The sequence below is a fragment of the Sarcophilus harrisii genome, chromosome 3, assembly GCF_902635505.1.
Source record: "Sarcophilus harrisii chromosome 3, mSarHar1.11, whole genome shotgun sequence".
NCBI classification, from domain to species: domain Eukaryota; kingdom Metazoa; phylum Chordata; class Mammalia; order Dasyuromorphia; family Dasyuridae; genus Sarcophilus; species Sarcophilus harrisii.
In genome coordinates this window covers 37,481,013-37,500,493 of record NC_045428.1, presented here as the reverse complement: position 1 = coordinate 37,500,493, position 19,481 = coordinate 37,481,013, and the positions used below count along the sequence as shown (strand labels likewise).

Sequence of the window (19,481 nt, the reverse complement as noted above, 5' to 3'; positions counted from 1 at the left end):
GGGTCTGGACAACATACTTTTGCAGCATGAGTTTTTTTTTTTTTCAACATTCACTTTCCTATTTATCTCTTTTTTTCTTTATATACTTACTAAATTTGCTCAAGATAAGAAAATTGGTGTAATCCATGTAATCCATGGCTTAAGATCTCAACTCTAAAGCTGACATAGAATATAGTAAGAACTCAGTAAAGTCCCCATTACAGGCATAAAATCCTCAGAAATATCTGAAATTTCTACTCTTGTCTTACTAGAGATCCTACTTCTATGCACCTTCCTTCAAGAAACAACTTTATTTAAGTCTGAAATCAAAGGAAGTCAATGTAGAAGTCTTCTTCTTCAGGATTTTTCAAAAGGATTCCTCCTAATTCAGAGTCCCATCTTCATTCCAGTTGGGAAAGATATCAGAAGGTCTCAGCTTGATACATAACTCTTCTCTTTGTCTCTCTTGGGCTTGCTCTCTCTTCTCCTTTCTTTGGGGGCTATTGCCCCTTTCCTAGATGTTCTGATGCTCCCTCAGACCATAGCATTCATACGCTTTGGGACAAATCTCCCTCCATGGTCTCATAGAAGATTGGGTGCCACCATACTAGCTGTTCATACAAACAAAATGGTACAGGATGGCAAGTTTCTCCCTTGTCTCAATGATGAGGTTTAGACTTGGGGTACCCAAATGAAATTAGGGTTACTGGTGGTCAGGGAATTAAATGAGGTCTAGTGTCAGGTTCAGGGTTCAGGGAGTCAAATGGAGCTCCCCTGCAACTCCTTTGGATTCAGCATAAGAGTAGGGAGTTTTGGGGAACTCCCTTCTGGGGATGCAAGAAGTTCCCTGTAAAGGAATTTACAGACCCAAAAACCTAGATTGATAAAAGAGGTTTATTATGGGGTTTGGAAGTAAGGTTAAAGTCTGGTTAAAGAAATAAGTGAGGGTAAAGAGAAGTTGGCTCTGGAAACAGTATTCCAGTGGGCAGAGGCCCTTGGCATGCCAAGCATAGCATAGCATGGCATGTTTGGAACCTCTGCAAAGAGAGGGTTTTAGTTTGGCTCTTTCATAATAGAGGGCTTTGACTATAAGCTGAAGGAGGCTCGTGGGTGGAGTCCCAAATTGACTCCTCTCTGGGTTTCAGCTTCGAGCTAGAATTTGAGTTGAATTCAGTGAGTTTCAGGACTGATCCTACCACACCCATAACAAGGAAACTGTTTGTCCTTGGGGCAGGGTCCCTCACTGAGGTAGAGTTGAAGGAGATTTTCTTCTTTAAGGATTTTCAGAGTTTCAGGGTCCCCTCTTCATCAGGGTTCAGGCACTAGTTCCAAAGAAAAACCACAAGGATCCCTCAGGACAGAGAAGACAGAGACAGACAGAGAAAAAAAATTCAAATGTGATTTGGATTAATCATAACATTTTGTTGATAAAAAAATTCAATATATGCTTTAAATGTGTTCAGAGTATAGCTCCTTCAATTTTCTGTACTGAAAGCCCATAAAAGAATCCTTCTGGTAGCTTATAAAAGTAAAAGAGGTTTTAGGGATAATTTAGTCCAATGCTCATATTTTGCAGTTAGGGAAATGATAACCTAAGAGATAAAGTGACTTCTCCACAGACCACAGAATTTAAGAATAGAAAGAATCTCAATAAGCATCTGTTTTTAACACATATGTGACAATTATCCCACTAAAACATGCCCAGCAAATGGTCATCTAGCCTCTGCCTAAGATCTCCAAACTGGAGAAAGCTGCCAACTCATAAGGCAGCCCATTCCACTGTGGACAGTAATTGTTGTTATTTACTTCTAACAAACGTAAGAGACAGTGAATGGAGAGATGTTCTCAGAGTCAGGTAGAAATGGTTTCTGGTCCCTTTTCTGATACATAGAGATAGATAGAGATGGATAGATGAATGGATGGGAAGAAAGAAAGAAAGAAAGAAAGAAAGAAAGAAAGAAAGAAAGAAAGAAAGAAAGAAAGAAAGAAAGAAAGAAAGAAAGAAAGAAAGAAAGAAAGAGAAAGAGAGGAAGGAAGGAAGGAAGGAAGGAAGGAAGGAAGGAAGGAAGGAAGGAAGGAAGGAAGGAAGGAAGGAAGGGAGGAAGGAAGGGAGGAAGGAAGGAAGGAAGAAAAAAGATAGATAGATAGATAGATGGATAAATGGATGGATAGAGTGTGTGTGACCCTGAACAAGTCAGTTACTTGCTGAAATCTCCAGTCAACATTCTAAGGCAATAAGTTGCATCAGAAGAGGGAGTTTCCTCATTAGAGATTCCAATGAAATCATAGTTTTGGCCCTTATCTTTATATTTAGTCATAACAATTTAGAGAGGTAGTGTGTTATAAGAGAAAGATCAAGGGTGTTAAAATGTTTAACAACAAGGACTCCAAAAGGCCTGGTATAGTTGAGTTTATTCTGTGCTGTTCATATTTTCACCATCACTTTCCTAAGTCTAGACAATTAACAAAACAATATCAAGCTATGATTTGCCCATTTCCAAGGTATAAATCCAGACACTAAAAATCTAACAATTGGTTCTCCACAGCCAGTTTGAGCTGGCCCCAGCATACCCCTGGAAAAAGATTTTCAGCTTTAAGTCAAAAACATAACTCAATTTATTCATTTTAAAATTGGGGGAGGAGGTTAATAACACTTGAAGAACTGTGAGGAAAGCATTTTACAAGTCTTAAAACATTGTACAAATAGAAGTTGTGTTTATTGAGAATGAGGAACCTTGAAAATAATGTAGAACATTATCTATCATTCAATTGTTTCAGTGATGTCCAACTCTTCATGACCCCATTTGAGGTTTTCTCAGCAAAGATACTGGAGTTTTCCTTCTCCAGCTCACTTTACAGATGAGGAAACTGAGGCAAACAGAGTTCAGTGACTTGCCTAGGCTCATACAATTAATGACTGTCTGATGCTGGATCTTAACTCATGAAGATGAGTCTTCCTGATTCCAATCCCAGTGATCTATCCTAGTATCCTGTAGAACATTATACCAATTATATAAATCAGTCATCTCTCTGAGATAGATGGTGAAAAAAATCTGACAGTTTATGGAATTTTTATGTAGAAATAAAGAAGACATGGGAATTAAAGATATCTTTAAGTGAACGGCCAAATCCATGGTCAGTTATTTCAATTCTCATATTGGGGCAAGAGTACCAGTTATCAGGCAGACTTAGATCCATGGGAGTCTGAGTCCCACCCAAATACGTAAGAACAAAGATCTTCTTTGGACCTTCATTTTCTGCAATCGAGATCCCAGCTACTGATTTCACTCCCTTTTTTTCAGCAATTCTATATTTTAATATAATCATATTTCCATCATGTTAGCAGTAATCAAGATTCAGAACAAATTAAGCAATTAAGAAATAAATGCAGTCTTCATTTTCTCCCTCAATTAAATGAGTAGGAGAATGTGTTCATCCTTTTAACAATCTTCCTTTTTAACCCCAGAAACTTTAGGATTTCTTAAGCTCAGAAGTTTTTTTTTTTTCTATAGGTAAACTATGGTTGCTAATTAGTAGGCTGGTCCCCTCATTTTTGCTTTGAGGATCATCAGGGTTGCCAGCATTGGTATCAGAAGAAAAGCTTTCATCCATATAGTCAGTGGAGCCATGAATTAGTACAACCATTTTGGAAAGCAACTTCATTTGTGCAAATAAAGTGATGGATGAAAAAGGTTTTAATCTCATTTGACCCATAGAGTGCCATGCTTATACCCCAAGGAGGTTAGCGATAAAAATAAAGTTCCCACATACACAAAATATTTATAGCAACACTTTATGTATTAGTAAATAACTGGAAGGAAAGCAGATAGTCACCATTTGGGGAATAGCTAAGCAAATTGTGGTAACGAATATAAAGGAATATTACTGTGCTATAAGAAACAATGAATATGACAAATACAAAGAAGGAAAAATCTACACGGAATGATGCAGAGTGGAGTTAGCAGAGCCAAGAGCACACACAATGTCTACAACATTGTTTTTTTTTTTTTTTTTTTTTTATACATGACCAAAACATTATTTTGCTGTACAAAAAGAATCATACTCTGAATTATTGTACAATTAGCTTGTGAAGGAAATCAAAAATGCAGGTGTGCATAAATATAGGGATTGGGAATTCAATGTAATGGTTTTTAGTCATCTCCCAGAGTTCTTTTTCTGGGTATAGCTAGTTCAGTTCATTACTGCTCCATTAGAAATGATTTGATTGATCTCGTTGCTGAGGATGGCCTGATCCATCAGAACTGGTCATCATCTAGTATTGTTGTTGAAGTATATAATGATCTCCTGGTCCTGCTCATTTCACTCAGCATCAGTTCGTGTAAGTCTCTCCAGGCCTTTCTGAAATCATCCTGTTGGTCATTTCTTACAGAACAGTAATATTCCATAATTTTCATATACCACAATTTATTCAGCCATTCTCCAACTGATGGACATCCATTCAGTTTCAGTTTCTAGCCACTACAAAAAGGGCTGCCACAAACATTCGTGCACATACAGGTCCCTTTCCCTTCTTTATAATCTCTTTGGGATATAATCCCAGTAGTAACACTGCTGGATCAAAGGTATGCACAGTTTGATAACTTTTTGAGCATAGTTCCAAACTACTCTCCAAAATGGTTGGATTCGTTCACAACTCCACCAACAATGAATCAATGTTCCAGTTTTCCCACATCCCTCAACAATCATCATTATTTTTCCTGTCATCTTAGCCAATCTGACAGGTGTGTAGTGGTATCTTAGAGTTGTCTTAATTTGCATTTCTCTGATTAATAATGACTTGGAGCATCTTTTCATATGACTAGAAATAGTTTCAATTTCTTCATCTGAGAATTGTCTGTTCATATCCTTTGACCATTTTTCAATTGGAGAATGGCTTGATTTTTTATAAATTAGAGTTAATTCTCTATATATTTTGGAAATGAGGCCTTTATCAGAACCTTTGACTGTAAAAATATTTTCCCAGTTTATTGCTTCCCTTCTAATCTTGTCTGCATTAGTTTTGTTTGTACAAAAACTTTTCAGTTTGGTATAATCGAAATTTTGTATTTTGTGATCAGTAATGATCTCTAGTTCTGCTTTGGTCATAAAGACCTTCCCCTTCCACAGGTCTGAGAGGTAAACTATCCTATGTTCCTCTAATTTATTAATAATTTCATTCTTTATGCCTAGGTCATGAATACAACATTGTTAATAAAGCAACAGCTACAAAACAATCAAAAGTGAATGTTTCAAAATGACAAAACTTGACTTTCTAAAAGACACATGATAACTCTTCCCTCCACTCCTTTTTTTAAAGTCTCTTTTGCTGGGTCTTCATCCATGTCATGACTATTAACTGTGTTTTTCCCCCAGGCTCTATCCAGGACCCTCTTTTCTTTTCCTTCTATATTCTATCCTTTAGTAACCTTATCAGCTTTTATGGGTTCAATGATCATCTCTATACAAATGATTTTCAGATCTATTTATATTTATGGCCTTAGCATCAATCCATATCACCAACTGCCTATCAGACATTTTGAACTAGATATCCTGGAAGCATCTCAGCCTCAACTTATCCAAAACAAAACCCATTATATTCCCTCTCCCCCTTTAATTCGCTCCTCTTCTGAACTTATTATTGTTCAAAGTACTATTCTTCCAGTCATTTAGTTTCAAAATATGTCATCCCTGACTTCTCTCTCTCTCTCTCTCTCTCTCTCTCTCTCTCTCTCTCTCTCTCGCTCATAGATCCATCAGTTGACAAATCTCTTCCCTTCTTCCTCTACAAAGCCTCTCATACATTCTCATTTCTCCACTCAAGCAGCTGCCACACTACTTTAGCCTGTTTTATCTCTTATCTATTTTATTGCAGTAGTTTTCTAATTATCCACCCTTGAAACAGGTAGGTGAAACAGGTTCAAATCGAGCCTCAGACACTTACTAGCTGTTTGACACTGGGCAAGTCACTTCTGTTTGTTTCAGTTTCCTCATCTGTAAAATGGAGCTGATGATAACAGCTTTTTTTTCCAGACTTGTGAGGATAGAAATTGTCAAATACTTAGCGCAGTGCCTGACACATAGTAGATGCTACATATTCTTACCCCAATCCATAACCTATTTAACAAGCCAAGAATGGGCCTACCTATCTCACCCCTTAATCAATAAATCCCAATGGCTCCCTGTTGCCTAAAAGGCAAGAAGAAATATATATCCATTGACATTTAAAACTTCACAGTCTGGCCCCTTCTTTCCTTTTCAATCTTCTGACATTCTATTCTTCTTCACACACACTGATCCCACCATACTAGCCAGCTTACAATTTCTTACACATGACACCTCATCCACCTCTTGTTTCTGTTTCTTTGTTCTGGCCTTCTCCAAGTCTGGAAGCTCTCTCTTCACCTCCAATCCTTGACTCTTAGTATTACTATCTTTCTTCACACTAAGTTCAAACACAATTTCTTATAGAAGGCCTTTCCTGTTTCCCAGTGCCCCTTCCCAGTTGCTAGTATTATCCCTTCCAAGGTTACCTTTCATTTACCCTGTATTTATCTTATAAGTAGCTTATATTAACATCCATGTTTCTCTCGCATTATAACATAAGCTCATTTGGACAAGTCCTGTTTCATTTCATTCTGTTTTTTGCAACTTGCTTTTGCTTTTTAAAATTCTCTTATTTTCAATTCATGAAACAAAATCACTATTTCCATAACATATTACAATTAAAAAAAACAAAAACATGATGGCTCGTGAAATTGTAAATCTACTGTGTACAACTTGCCAATACCTCCAAATATACAACAAAGTTATAATGTAAATTTCTTATTTTTTCTTCTCCCCAGCCATAGAGATGGTTATCATTAGATACAAACAAATATGTATGTAAAATTATTCTATCCATATTTCTGTTTGTCAGTTCTTTTTCTAGGTACAGATAGCGGCTTTCTTTATATGTTCTTTATTTTTAATTTGTGTATTTATAATAATAAAAACAACTTACTTGCTCAAAGTTGTTGTTAAAACAATATTGCTTTTGCCATATGCAATGCTCTCTTGTTTCTTTTACTCAATTCACACTTCATCATTTTATAACAGTCTTTCCATGCCTTTCTAAGATAATTGAGTTCATCTTTTTTTATAGTACAGTAGTTCTTGGCACAGGACTTGGCTCATGGCAAGCATTTAATAAATACTTGCTGATTGACTAAATGCTAAGCTTAGTTGTTTCTGTCTGCTAGAGGAGTATGGACACTGTAAATACCCTTGAAGTTTTATCATACTGGCGCAATACCCTATCATAATTATAGCTCTGCAATGAGCCTGTCATCGAGAGATGGGAGCACCTGAAGCTTATGAAATATATACATTAAAAAGCCATTCTGAAGGGAAAGCAGGTTTAAGGGCTCTTGGAGATATCATCAAGACATATCAAAGAATAGAAGATTGCAAAACTATGGAAAAGATCAGAGTCTGTTCTATTGCTTGAAAACAAAATGTGAAAAAGAAGACAGTAGCTAGTACTGATCCTCGTGTGTATTTTCTTTCTTTCCAAGCTTTATGAAAATAATTATGAAGTATTGAGGGGATTCTTGGTAAAAATCTAAGACAGGGACAGACAAGCATCACTAGGTGATTTTACACAACAGAACACATCTTGATTGTCACACAATTGAGTATGCAAAAAGTCACTGGTTATTTTTTGGTGATTCTCAAAAATCCTTTTTCTCTATGGAATGAGAGCTAGCCTTGAAGACTCTCGTTTGTGAATTTAATAGAATCGCACAAGAATCCATGATGGATGAAACCATAGACATCATTTTGTTCAATCATCCTGAAAAAGAATATCTAGACAGGCTTAAAATAGGAACCATGCTCTCTACTAATGTTCTCCAGTGTCAAGGATGTCCTCTGCAAAGTTCAAGAGGGATTCCCTATAACTGAGCATGTATTCTAGAGATTTCTTTTGGCAGATGGCATTCCACTTTTTTCATCAAACCCCTCAGTTTTTTAAGGACTGATTCCGATCCATGTTCATTTGATCTGATCCATATGTCCTCAAAAGAGATTGACCTATGATACCCCGCAGGAAGTGAAAGTGAATGCATGTTGCCCAGATTATGACATCCAGCTGGATAGGTGACTTTGAAATACGTCTCTCGGTGCTTATATCTTGCCAAGGCACTGCTATTGGATGATGAGATGGATCCAAAGGTGATAGGAAGTTGAAATGAAATCAGATCAAATTTGGGAGATTGTATAGCCCTTTCAATGATTCTCAACTGCTCCCAGCCACAAATGTCTATCTTAGGGTCAATATTTTCCCAGGAACACTTCATGCTTGTAAAACATGGCAGGACTCATCAAAAGGGAAAGTTTTCTTGATTTTCTTTGATTTTGGCTACAAATCCTTTCTGTCTTCTCTGTTTGGTATTAGAAATTGCTCTGTATTCTATTCCATTTACTTGATGCTTGCAAGGGAACTGAATGCCCTCAGAGGAGAGCTAGAGATAAGGCAAACCTGGATGTTCCCAGGGCATGAGTACTGTCTAGGCAGAAGCCAATGGAGAAGAAATTAAGGCAGCGTGGAGCAGAGGAGAGAGTGCTGGTCTTGCAATTAGGAAAATGGGGATTTAATTCCCATATCAATCTTGGATCCATGTCCAGGTCACTTAACTCCTCTATCTCAGTTTTCTCACCTCTTAAACAAAGAGGTTGGATACAATGACCTCTAAGGTCCCTTCCAGATTCAATTCTATTATCCAATAATCCTAAAACCTAGGCTGTTTGTTCTCAATCAACTCTCAGATAATAAAATTAAAATCAGTAAAAATAACATAATTATAACTGACATTTATATAGAATTCTAAAATGTATAAAGTCCTCTGCATAGAATGAAAGTGAATCTAATTTCATCAGTGTTAGCATTATTCTAGAAATGATACAAATAAATGTAAAATTTCTTTTTCTCCTTAAAACAAAATTGAATTTTAAAAATAGAACTAAAGAGCACATAATTCATTCCTAAACTCTAAATTGTCCTTCACTTTCAAATTCTATCTTTAATGCCACAAGAATACCAGAGTTTGAAAGAACCTTCTCCTAGTGCTGATTATTCAATGTTGTTATAGCATCCAGGAGGAGGGAGGGAAATTCTGCCCTTATTCCTTTGGAGAATTTAATACCCTCACATTCAATTAGCATAATCCAATCAAGAAAATTCTGTTTGCCTTTTACCAAGGAGTATCTATCAGTAGGCTGACTTTAAAGTCCCAAGTTAAAAGACAAAGTAGGATTTTAAAATGCTGCATCTGACCTTGGAGGATCTAAGTTCATGTCCCTGCTCTGTTCTATACTGTCTTTGTGACCTTGAGCAAGATGCTGCTTCCACTTTGAGCCTCAATTTCATTATCTGCAAAATGAGAAGCTAAATGATCTCTAAGGTCCTTTTCAGCTCTTTGTTCTATGAAAAGAATTTTGATATATGGTCTGTGTATACACATATACACATGCAAAATCATATACAAATATGTATGTATTATAACATGTATATGCAATATCCACACATATGGATGTGTATATTTATTCATTTATTTATTTGTATATATTCCATCATGTTGGCTGCTACAATTGTCAGATGTCAGGACCAAACCTTGCAATTTTAACGGTATTTGTTTTTCCTGCAACATATCAAGATATGCAAGTCAAGGCATAGTCTAAATTGAAATTTCTATACTAAGCAATAATAATCAAAACATCCCATTACCTCTGTGGCTGTTTCCAGTTTCCCAGACACTTTTTACCTCTGCTATAATTAAGCTTTTTTAAGGATCATATCGGTTAAGAGTAGAATAGATTTCTTTTCCCCATGTGTTCTATTCCCCATTTCCTTCTCGCTCCTGAACCAGCATTTCTGTCTGCACTCATGCTGCTGACTTGCTGAAAGGTTTCTGAAACCTTTCTTTGAGTGCTGAGGCTGGCTTGAAATTGCCTGTATTTGCATTCAGTATTCAGCTACACGTTGAATATTATTTGCTGTATTTTGACTAAAAGAAAAATTCATAAGGTCATAGTTTTGGACTTAAAAGGGGCCTTAAAGGCCATCCAGCCCAACCTCCTGATTCTTCAGATGAGGAAACTGAGGCTGACAGAAGCAGTAAAGTGAGTTGGCCCAGAATTACATACCTAATAAGTATCTGAAGCAAGGTTTGAATCCAGATCTTCTAGATTTCAAATCGAACATTTTAATTATCACACTGGGATTCCTTTTAAAAAATAGAAAATGTTAGCTAGAGACTTCCTATCTCCATAGATTCACAAAGCTCCCCTATAGGACTGAAGTTCATAAATTCATCCAACCCATATATTTTCCCTCTGTAACCTTGAAGGCAGTGGCTATTTTTTCTTTTTCCTTCCCTGGATAAGCATTGGAGGTTGTAACTGACAAAAGACCTACTCTCTAATAGGGTCTAATAATAATACCCTCTAATAATAATTTGATCAATCCAATTAAATCACTCAATTAAATGCCAGTTACTAAGACATAATGACAAAAGTGACATATCCCCTGCCTTCAAGAAGTTTACATTCTTTAGGGGAAAGAACACTTATGTAAGTCAATATGTACAAGGGCAATATTTGGAGAGAAAATAATGGCATTCAGGAAGGGTGAGCTCAAAGTATATCTAAGGATTTTTTACTTCTCAAACACAAAGCATGCTTCAAATAAGAATTGTGCCATCAGAATAAGATTCTAGTCTCATTTATAGTTTCAAGTCAAAAGCAAAACATAAATTGCAATCCCAGCATCTAAGAGACCTCTTCTTCTTGCTAAACAGTGACCTTTCTGTCCTGCAATCTATAATCCAGACTGGTCTTGAAACATTGATGACCTAGGAGCCAGACACGGTAATGGGGCCTTGTTATTTCTGCATCTGATGAAAAGCTGATCATCTTTCACCTGTGAAAAGACACATTAGGCCAGAAAAGTTAGTACATAACATGGTCTTTTATTGTACTAAGATTGCCTTTATAAAATGTTCCAGGACAACTTATCAGGACTAGTGCCTACTTCAGAGGGACCACTTACCTGGGAGAGGGGACCCGCATGACACATCATTTTTGTTCAATTATTTTCAGTTGTTTTCATCATATCTGACATTTTGTGATCCCAATTGGAGTTTTTTGGCAAAAATTCTGGAGTGGTTTACCATTTCCTTCTCTAGATGAGGAAACTGAGGCAAACAGAATTAAAAAGACTTGCCCAGGATCACACAGCTATCTTATTTAATGTTCCTAAGATATCACTTCATCCTAATAGTCCAGAGTTTATCAAACGTTTCCTAATGCTGGGCTTCTTTGAGTACTTTTATATCCCCTCTAATATATTTTTATATTTCCTTTCTCATCTATCTTTTCAAACTAGAATCTCATTTTTTTACCTCCTCTCCAATTTATGTAGACTTCATATATGCCATTGTATATCTACATGGATATACAGGGATTCTTGTATTTATTTTTACAAAGTCCCTAAAAAGTACATCTGTTGCAGAACACAGTGAGTGGCCGGGTTCCAGAGTGCTGAAAACATACTGAAACGATACCCTTGGCATTGATTCCCTTTAAGTTTCCAAATGCAATTCCAATTTGGATTATGTTCTCTAAAACCATACAAGCAAGGGTAGAGCCCTGAGCAGTTTAGGGAATATCTCTCCCTGGTTCCTCCCCCTCTTATTATGAAAATTCTGATAAATTGTTGAGATGTCACTTAAAATACTCTGGTACAAGCACTGGAAATAAAAAGCCATTCTCATTAGTCTTAAATTTATGAATAATATGCTAATAGGTAATAAGTGATTGCCATATCATTGGGGAATAAAAATATAGAAAATATGAAGACTATCAAAATTGGACGTCTGGGGGCACCATGACATAGTGAGTATAAGATGCTGGTCTTGCATTCACGAAGACCCAAATTCAAATCCTGACTTAGATATTGATTAACCATATAACTCTGGACAAGTCATTTAACTTGTTTGTACCTATTTTCTCATGTGCAAAATGAGGAGATTGGACTCATTTACCACAAGGTCTCTTCCAAATTTATGATCCTTAGAAAATGAAACAGAGAAATGATTTTGCTCCATACCATTTGTTGTTCCATGTGGGGCTCATTGGGGGGAAAGTGTCAAGATATAGTTAGAAATGTTTGTAAAACAAGAGTTAAATTGAAGGAAATATTTCAAGCAAATAAGATATGAACTTGGCTCAAAGAACTCCGAGACTTGATAGGAAACATGATTTTAGCACCAAGTGGCATCATTCTGTTATTTTACTGATTTCAATTCAATCCTCCTCCTCTACTTTCTCCTACTCCTTTCTTCTCTTTATCTCCTCCTCCTCCTTCCTTCCTTCCTGTTCTTCCTTCTTTCTTCTTACTTCTCATTAGGGACAGATATCAGATAGCAGTGTAGCCTCTGTTTCTGAACACATCTCCTCAAAATATATTTAACCTATGGGATAACTAGGTGGTAGAGTGGATAGAGCACCAGCCCTAAAGTCAGGAGAACCTGTGTTCAAATCTGGCCTCAGAAACCTAACACTTCCTAGTTGTGTGACCCTGGGAGAGTCACTTAATCCCAAGTGCCTCAGCAAAAATATGTGTGTATATGTGTGTGTGTGTGTTTATCCAATTTTATCTTCATGCACATTGTCTCTGTCTAACTTGTTTGTACTTTGGGGAGGAAAGGTATCATGGAAATACTTTTCTGGTATAGCTTTTGATTCTATTATTCTGTTAATGCAAGTTGTCTTAGAAGTGATTGGTAAGAAAAACAACACAAATGGAATTAGAATTCTTAATGCTACTGAAAATGAGTGCACACACTTCAGAGAACCACTCATGCAGAGGAGTTGTTACATCGGGCAGTAATGTGTATAATATAGAAAGTAAATTAATTGCTTATATATCACTGAAAACTGAAGTGACAAGTAAAGAGGGGGTCTTGGTGCCTTCTAGGGATTCAGTTTTTTTTATCTGATTTAAGGCTAAGAAGCCGTTTTTAAAATGTTAATATTATATCTCTATATTTTTGTGCCCAGAGGATATAATTTCTAAACAGAAATCATTAACCATATTTGGAAGGGTTCTGTTGCTTGTGTTTCTAAATAAATAAGACCGAAAAGTTCCTCCTTTAAGGGAGACTTATGATTCATTTGGGTAGAGAGCTCCCAGTGAGGAAGCACCCTCTCTCAACCCAGATCAATGCTTGCTCTGCACCTTAGTGTTAAAGAGTGAAGTTCCCTGACCCACCCAACTTTACATGTGCATTCGATATGTGACCTAGAGGGAATGAAATCTAGGTTTTCCTGTCTCTCTATCTGTTGTGCAACACTGCCTGTCAGAACAAGCAATATCCTTCTTGGAGCCTCTCTACCTTTTGTTTTCCAGCAGTGTCTATTCCCATCTGGATCCCCTTTCTCTGCCCTTCCCTAAAACAATCAAGCATCTACAACTTGAAAAAGAAGCAGTTGTAGTTGAGTAGTTGAGACTTCAAGACTGAGCAATTTAAAATGATTCTTTACCCAGGTATCAAGAAAAGCATTCTGGGTTTCCACTAAAAGGTTTGTTTCTTCAGGCTCTGCAAGCAAAAGCTCTAAAAGGAATTACAAGTGACTTAACAAAATGAAGCAACATATGTTCCAACTCTGCAGTTGGTGCTGAGAAGATGGTGTCAGAACCAAGGGTTCTCCAGGCTTCTTAACTCACTATAGCCATAGGGGACAATCTGTAACCAGATTCTGTGCCAAAGGGCTCATTCACCAGAAACAGAGGAATAAGGGTCCTTGTTGGCAAGAGGGTGTGAAAATAGTATTCTTTCCAAGGTGTCTGTGCTTTAAACAACCAGGTTCTTACCCCTACTTATAAAAAGGAAGAGACAAGAGAAGAGGAGAGGGGAATGGAAGAGTGGAAAGAGGAGGGGAATAGAGCCCTATATAGAAGTACTTTTTAATAGTCAAAACTGTCCAAAAATGGCAAGTTTATGTAAAATCTAGCAAGCCCATTGTCCCTGAAAGTGCTCAGGCTGGGGATGAATGGAATATTATGAAATATGGGAAAGAATCCTGGATTTGGAGATAGAGGACTTGCCTTTAAATTCTGATTCTGCTACATACTAACAATATGTTCTCAAGCAAGTCATGTAATTTTGGGGGCCTCAATTTCCTTGTCTGTAAATTGAGGGGATTGGAGTAAATGACTTCTGAGGTCTTTTCTCCCTCTAATTCCTGAATTCTGTTTAGGGATATTGGAGAAAAGATTCCTGCTTGGAGATGTTGGACTAAATGAATTCTCATTTGACTTTAGGGCATACAATTGTACCTGGAATTCACAAGATTAGCAACAATTCTTCAGAGCCTTCTGGAGACGTGTGCATGTAACTGAGTGAAGGTGTTATGCAACCTGTAAAAATTAACACACTGTAGTAGAAATTGTTCTCCTGATTCTAATCATTTCACTCTAAACTGATGATAAAGCCTTGTGCCTACCTCCTGACAGAGAGACAATGGGCTCAATCTTCAGAAAAAGACACGGTTTTGGACATGGCCAATGTGGGAATTAATTTTGCTTGATTATGCAATGTTTATTACATGAATTTAGTTTTTCTTTCTTTTTCCTCCACTAGAGGAATGGAGTGGGAGAGAGAAAAAAATAAATGCTTTGCAATTGAAAAATTAACATTTAATTTTAAGAAGAAACACATCAGCTAGGATTAATGTGCCTATCTAGGTATAGCCTATTAACTTCTGCTCTCCCTCTGCAAAGATTAGATTCTAAGGGAATGGGATGAGGGCGATTAGATAGTTGTTGCTGGGAAGAAGCAGGGGAAGTTCAGAGTCTGCCCTGCTGTGTAGGGAAGAAGGAATCCAGGAGAAGGAAGACGTCTGGGAAGAAAGGGGAGGAGAGAGAGAGGATAAAGCATTTATTAAGCCTTTACTATTTGCCAGACACTATGCTAAATGCTAGAAATACCAATATAAATACCAAGAGAGCTTCTCAGAGAGCTAATATTCTAACTATAAAAGACAACACTAAAGGGGAACTAAAAAATAGGAGGTCCAAGAGAAAGGGGAAGATGGGAAAGTGATCCAGTTTCCGGTAAGATAAGGCATCTTGCCATATGTCAGAGACATCCAAGTCAGAATCTGGACAATTCCAGTGGGAGGGGGTTGAAGAGGTTGGCCATAGTGGATGATCTGCAATAGCAGGAGGTGATGTAGAGTCATGAGCACAAGGGGTCTGGAGAGAAGTGTGGACAGCAGATCTCCAGTTTGGCCAAATCTTTGATCATCCACAAGGCTCACTCTGCTATCAATCTATCCTGGCCCATAAGCAGCTCTCTACTTGCCATGGAAAGGGATCTGCCCTGTGAGAAATATTCTGACTGCTAAGTAGTAAACAGTATGTGCCTCTTGAATTCTGTTGGAGACCAAATGGAGTGAAATTAGGAGTCAGGCAGCTGTGACTCATTTTATTACAATGTCATTGTTTTGGGTTTATTTTAGGCTCGACTGACCAAAGAACAGCGCTGGGGAAGTGCATTACTTTCCAGAAACCACTCCTTAGAAGAAGAATTTGAAAGGGCAAAAGCAGCAGTAGAGGTAAGTTTGTTTGTTTTTTTTAACAAGTAAATTTCCTGTTTTATACCCAAACCCTTTAGGATATATAGGAAACAAACCATCCTTCCTTGGATGGCTATAGGAACTTATTGATATGGGGATTCCCTCCAATGGCTCAAGTAGCAACCCACCCATATGTTCTCCTTCTATACAGTTCTTATCTACTACTCCATATCTTTCTGTAAATCTTCTTGCAAATCCTGCATCTTAGCCTGGGGACCATGGATAGATTTCAGAGCATCTAGACAAGATCAGAGAAAAAATTACATCTTTGTTTTCCCTGACCTTTAACTGAAATTTGGCATTTCCTTCAATTGCTTAAAAATCCTTATCATGTGAAAGGATTTCAGGCTTCATCAGGCCAGAGTCTGTGACACCAAAAACAGGAAGAAACCTGCTATAGTCTTCAAATGGGAGTCAATCAGGATGCTAGGAGACCTGCCTCTTATTCTCTTGCCATTGCATGGAGAGTGCCATAGAATACAGGTGATCCAAAGATGATCCCTCTCATTCTCTCTTTCTATATGACCTGCCCTTATAACTACAGATAACAATAATGGTTCTTCAACTTCATTCTGTCATGTGTTTAGGGCACTTTGGGAATGAGACTGGGCAATTAAATAGTACAATAAGTAGAGCGCTGTGTTTGGAATCAAGCTCAGTTTCCCTAAAAAGTCTGTTAGATAAAGTTTATTTATCTAAGGGATGTATGCAATTATGATTTAGTTTAACTAAGTTTGTTCAACTTATGACACTGAAGGAAGTATAGAATTATAGATATATCTTCTCTTCAATGTTTTTGATCTAAGATGAATGTAGAGGATTGTAATATGTAAATGAATTATTCCTCTGTCATTCTGACATATTTTTTCCTATAAGAAAGTTTGTTAAAACCCTTTGAGGATTCAGATTTTGAAATGTCTACTCTCTGAGTTCATGTGGTGGGTGAGTATCTGTTACCAAAAATATTTACCACAATGCAGAAATTATGGTATTAAAAACTGAGGCTTTATTATTGTGTTCAAGCATAGATTCAGACCTCAGAGAAAAATCTGAATCCTCATTTCTCCCATAACAAATTTGACAGTAGAAAATATATTTCTCACCCTCAGTGGGCTCAGTAGTATAGAATGTAAATCCATGGAGAACAAAAATTGGTTCATGTTTGTCTTTCTATCTAGCACAGTGTCTGACACATAACAAATCTTAATACATGTTTGGTGATTGATTGATTGACAGTTGGGATGCTTTGTACCAAAATGACTTTTCCAGGTACTCCCTGGAAATATGCAAAGCTACTGAATGACATCATTAATTGAATCATATGAGTGATCAAGCATGAAAAACCCACTTAAAAATGAAATATAGTCAAATGGGGAGGCAGGGAAATGTTCCTTTGGGTTTAGACTCCAGAGTGATACTGATCAGTACCTGAATTTGTGAGTCAATTTATGTTTGGAGTGCATACGCTTCAGCAAAGTATGAACTAGGGAGGACCTCTTCTTCATTATTGATCCAAGGTCTTGAATGCCATAATTATCTTGGGAATGTAGCTCATTTCAAGGGCTATCTTGCCATCAGAGGTTGGACAAAATGATGGCCTCAATTCATTCTCTCCGTAACATTGCACTTGAGACACAATCAAATCACCATTTGCCATTTAGCCCTGCTTATATTCTTGCCATTCTGAGTGACAGTTCCATCATCATGTCCAATCAGTCCTAGGAAGCTCAACAAGAGCACTAATTCATCTTATTAAAGTACAGTCCCCCCCCCAATTTTCTTTTTTTAATCCTGATTTCTTTTTCCTTTTTTTATAAAATAATGCAATTGGGTTTAGTACTCTTGAGAGTAGATGAGATCAGCCAAGTCCCATCATCTGACTGTTCACATTTCCTGAGCCGGCAACAATGATCCTCAATTTCGCTTATACATAAATTTGTCAGACCCAGGGGTTAGCTAGCTTTGACCTCCTGCTGGGTTCAGAATACTGTGTCAGGAAGCCTACAAAAGAAAAGAAGATACAGTCTTTGACTAGTTTTTGTGATGCTTATAATCTACCTGACAAAACACTCATGAAAAGACAATCAGTTACCAACAAAATAACACGGTACAGACACAAAGAACATAGAATGCTAGGGTGGGAGGGAAACCTTAGAGATCCCCTAATCCAACCTACATTCAACGCAGGAAGAGGCACAGTGCAAAGGCATGAAGAGTAGAACTAGTCTTGGGGGATGGTGGATTCCATCATAAATAAATTAACTTGGTTGGAACAAAGATTGGTTTGAGAAGTAAAAAGATATGCTGCTAGTGGGGTAGAGGGATCACACGTCTAGAGCTCTGATTTAGGGCTTCAGGAGTGATCAGATTGAACCCCATCATTTTATAGATGATAACCCCTTTTTCTGAGATCTGGGAAGGAAGAGACTTGCCCAGGATCGCATGGTTAGTATGTGCCATAGGTGAGACTTCTAAATTTATAAATCAAGAGATCATAGGTTTTTAACTAAAAAGGACCTTGGAAGACATTAAGACCCTTCATTTTATGTCTGAGGAACCTGAGGCCCAGAAAGGTTAAACAGATATGTAAAAAGCAGAATTAGAATCCACATTCCCCTTATTCCTACTTAGTCCAGTGCAATATTCCCTGTATCATTCAGAGGAAGAGTTAGTTAGATGGATATTGTGAATGAAGATTTTAAAAGACATTAGATTTCAATGATTATAAATTTAATGAAAAAACCATCATGTGCACAGTAAAGATCTATGACTTCCTCTTTGTCAGCTCTCCTCTGCATGAGGATATGTTGATTCTGTTTGATGTGAAGCTCTGAATAAAAATAAATTAAATTTTTATACACTGATGGACTGTAACCAAGGCTAGACTTGGATAAAATCTCTGTCCAAGGTATATTCAGTTCCCTAGTGAATGAGTTCATGATGAAGTATTAAAGAATATATGTCAAAACCTTAGGAATTCATGCCAAACTGTGTAGCAAAGAGGAGACATGTTGCATAACAAAGGGAATTTTAAAAGATATTGCAAAAAAGAAAAATGCCCAATGAAAACAAACTTGCCTCATGACATGTCACAAGATTATTCTAGAAAAGAGTGAACTTGAGACTGAATACCCAAGCATTTTATTAGGTGCTTTATTTTCCCTGAAAATAGGTTTTTCAGAAAGAGAGAGGTTGTGTGGATCCACAGGATTTTAATGATTAGTTAAGCAAACTTGACTTTCCCTCTCAGTACTAAGGAGCTTATTTATATACCTTGAGTACAGAGGGAAAAGCCTTTGGATGCCTGCCTTTCCTCCCTTTTCCAACATTCAGCTCCTACCAGTAGCCTCCAGTGCTTTGTCAGCTATTAAAATTTCTTTTCCTAGGAAAGGGGTGATATTGGATGGTTGACCCATAGAATTGTCGCACAGCCTAAGAAACTCCGTTTCTGGAGCTGCCTCCAGAAAGCAAAAATTGAAGCTATTTCCCTTCCTTAGTCTGGAAAACAATGGACTTGACTGAGCTGTACTCACATACACACACTCACATGTATCCACATGCATGCACAGAGATATGAACATACATTTGCAGTGTACATACATGTACATATACTCTTCACGACCAAATATAGAGTCACCGTAGAGTATGAATTGATCTTGGAATCAGGAAGACTTGAATATAAACTCCACAAAATCACAGAATCTCCAAGATGGAAGGAATTTCAGAGATCATCTAGTCCAACCCAAAAATAGAAGTACCTCTTTGCCAACGAGTAGTCATGTAGCCTTTGTTTAGATCTCTAGAGGTTATTTTGCCACTAGCCT

The 19,481-nt window shown here is 37.3% G+C and overlaps 1 protein-coding gene across 11 annotated transcripts in view; it reads left to right on the top strand.

Annotated features, from left to right (window-relative positions):
* The window catches only part of PEX5L (peroxisomal biogenesis factor 5 like), a 262,094-nt gene that overhangs the window by 190,695 nt on the left and 51,918 nt on the right, over positions 1–19,481 (top strand). For all 11 annotated transcript variants that reach the window (XM_031957717.1, XM_031957715.1, XM_031957712.1 and 8 more), the window contains one exon: positions 15,541–15,636. In XM_031957717.1, coding sequence (XP_031813577.1) covers positions 15,541–15,636 — 96 coding nt within the window. The remainder of the gene's footprint in view (positions 1–15,540; positions 15,637–19,481) is intronic.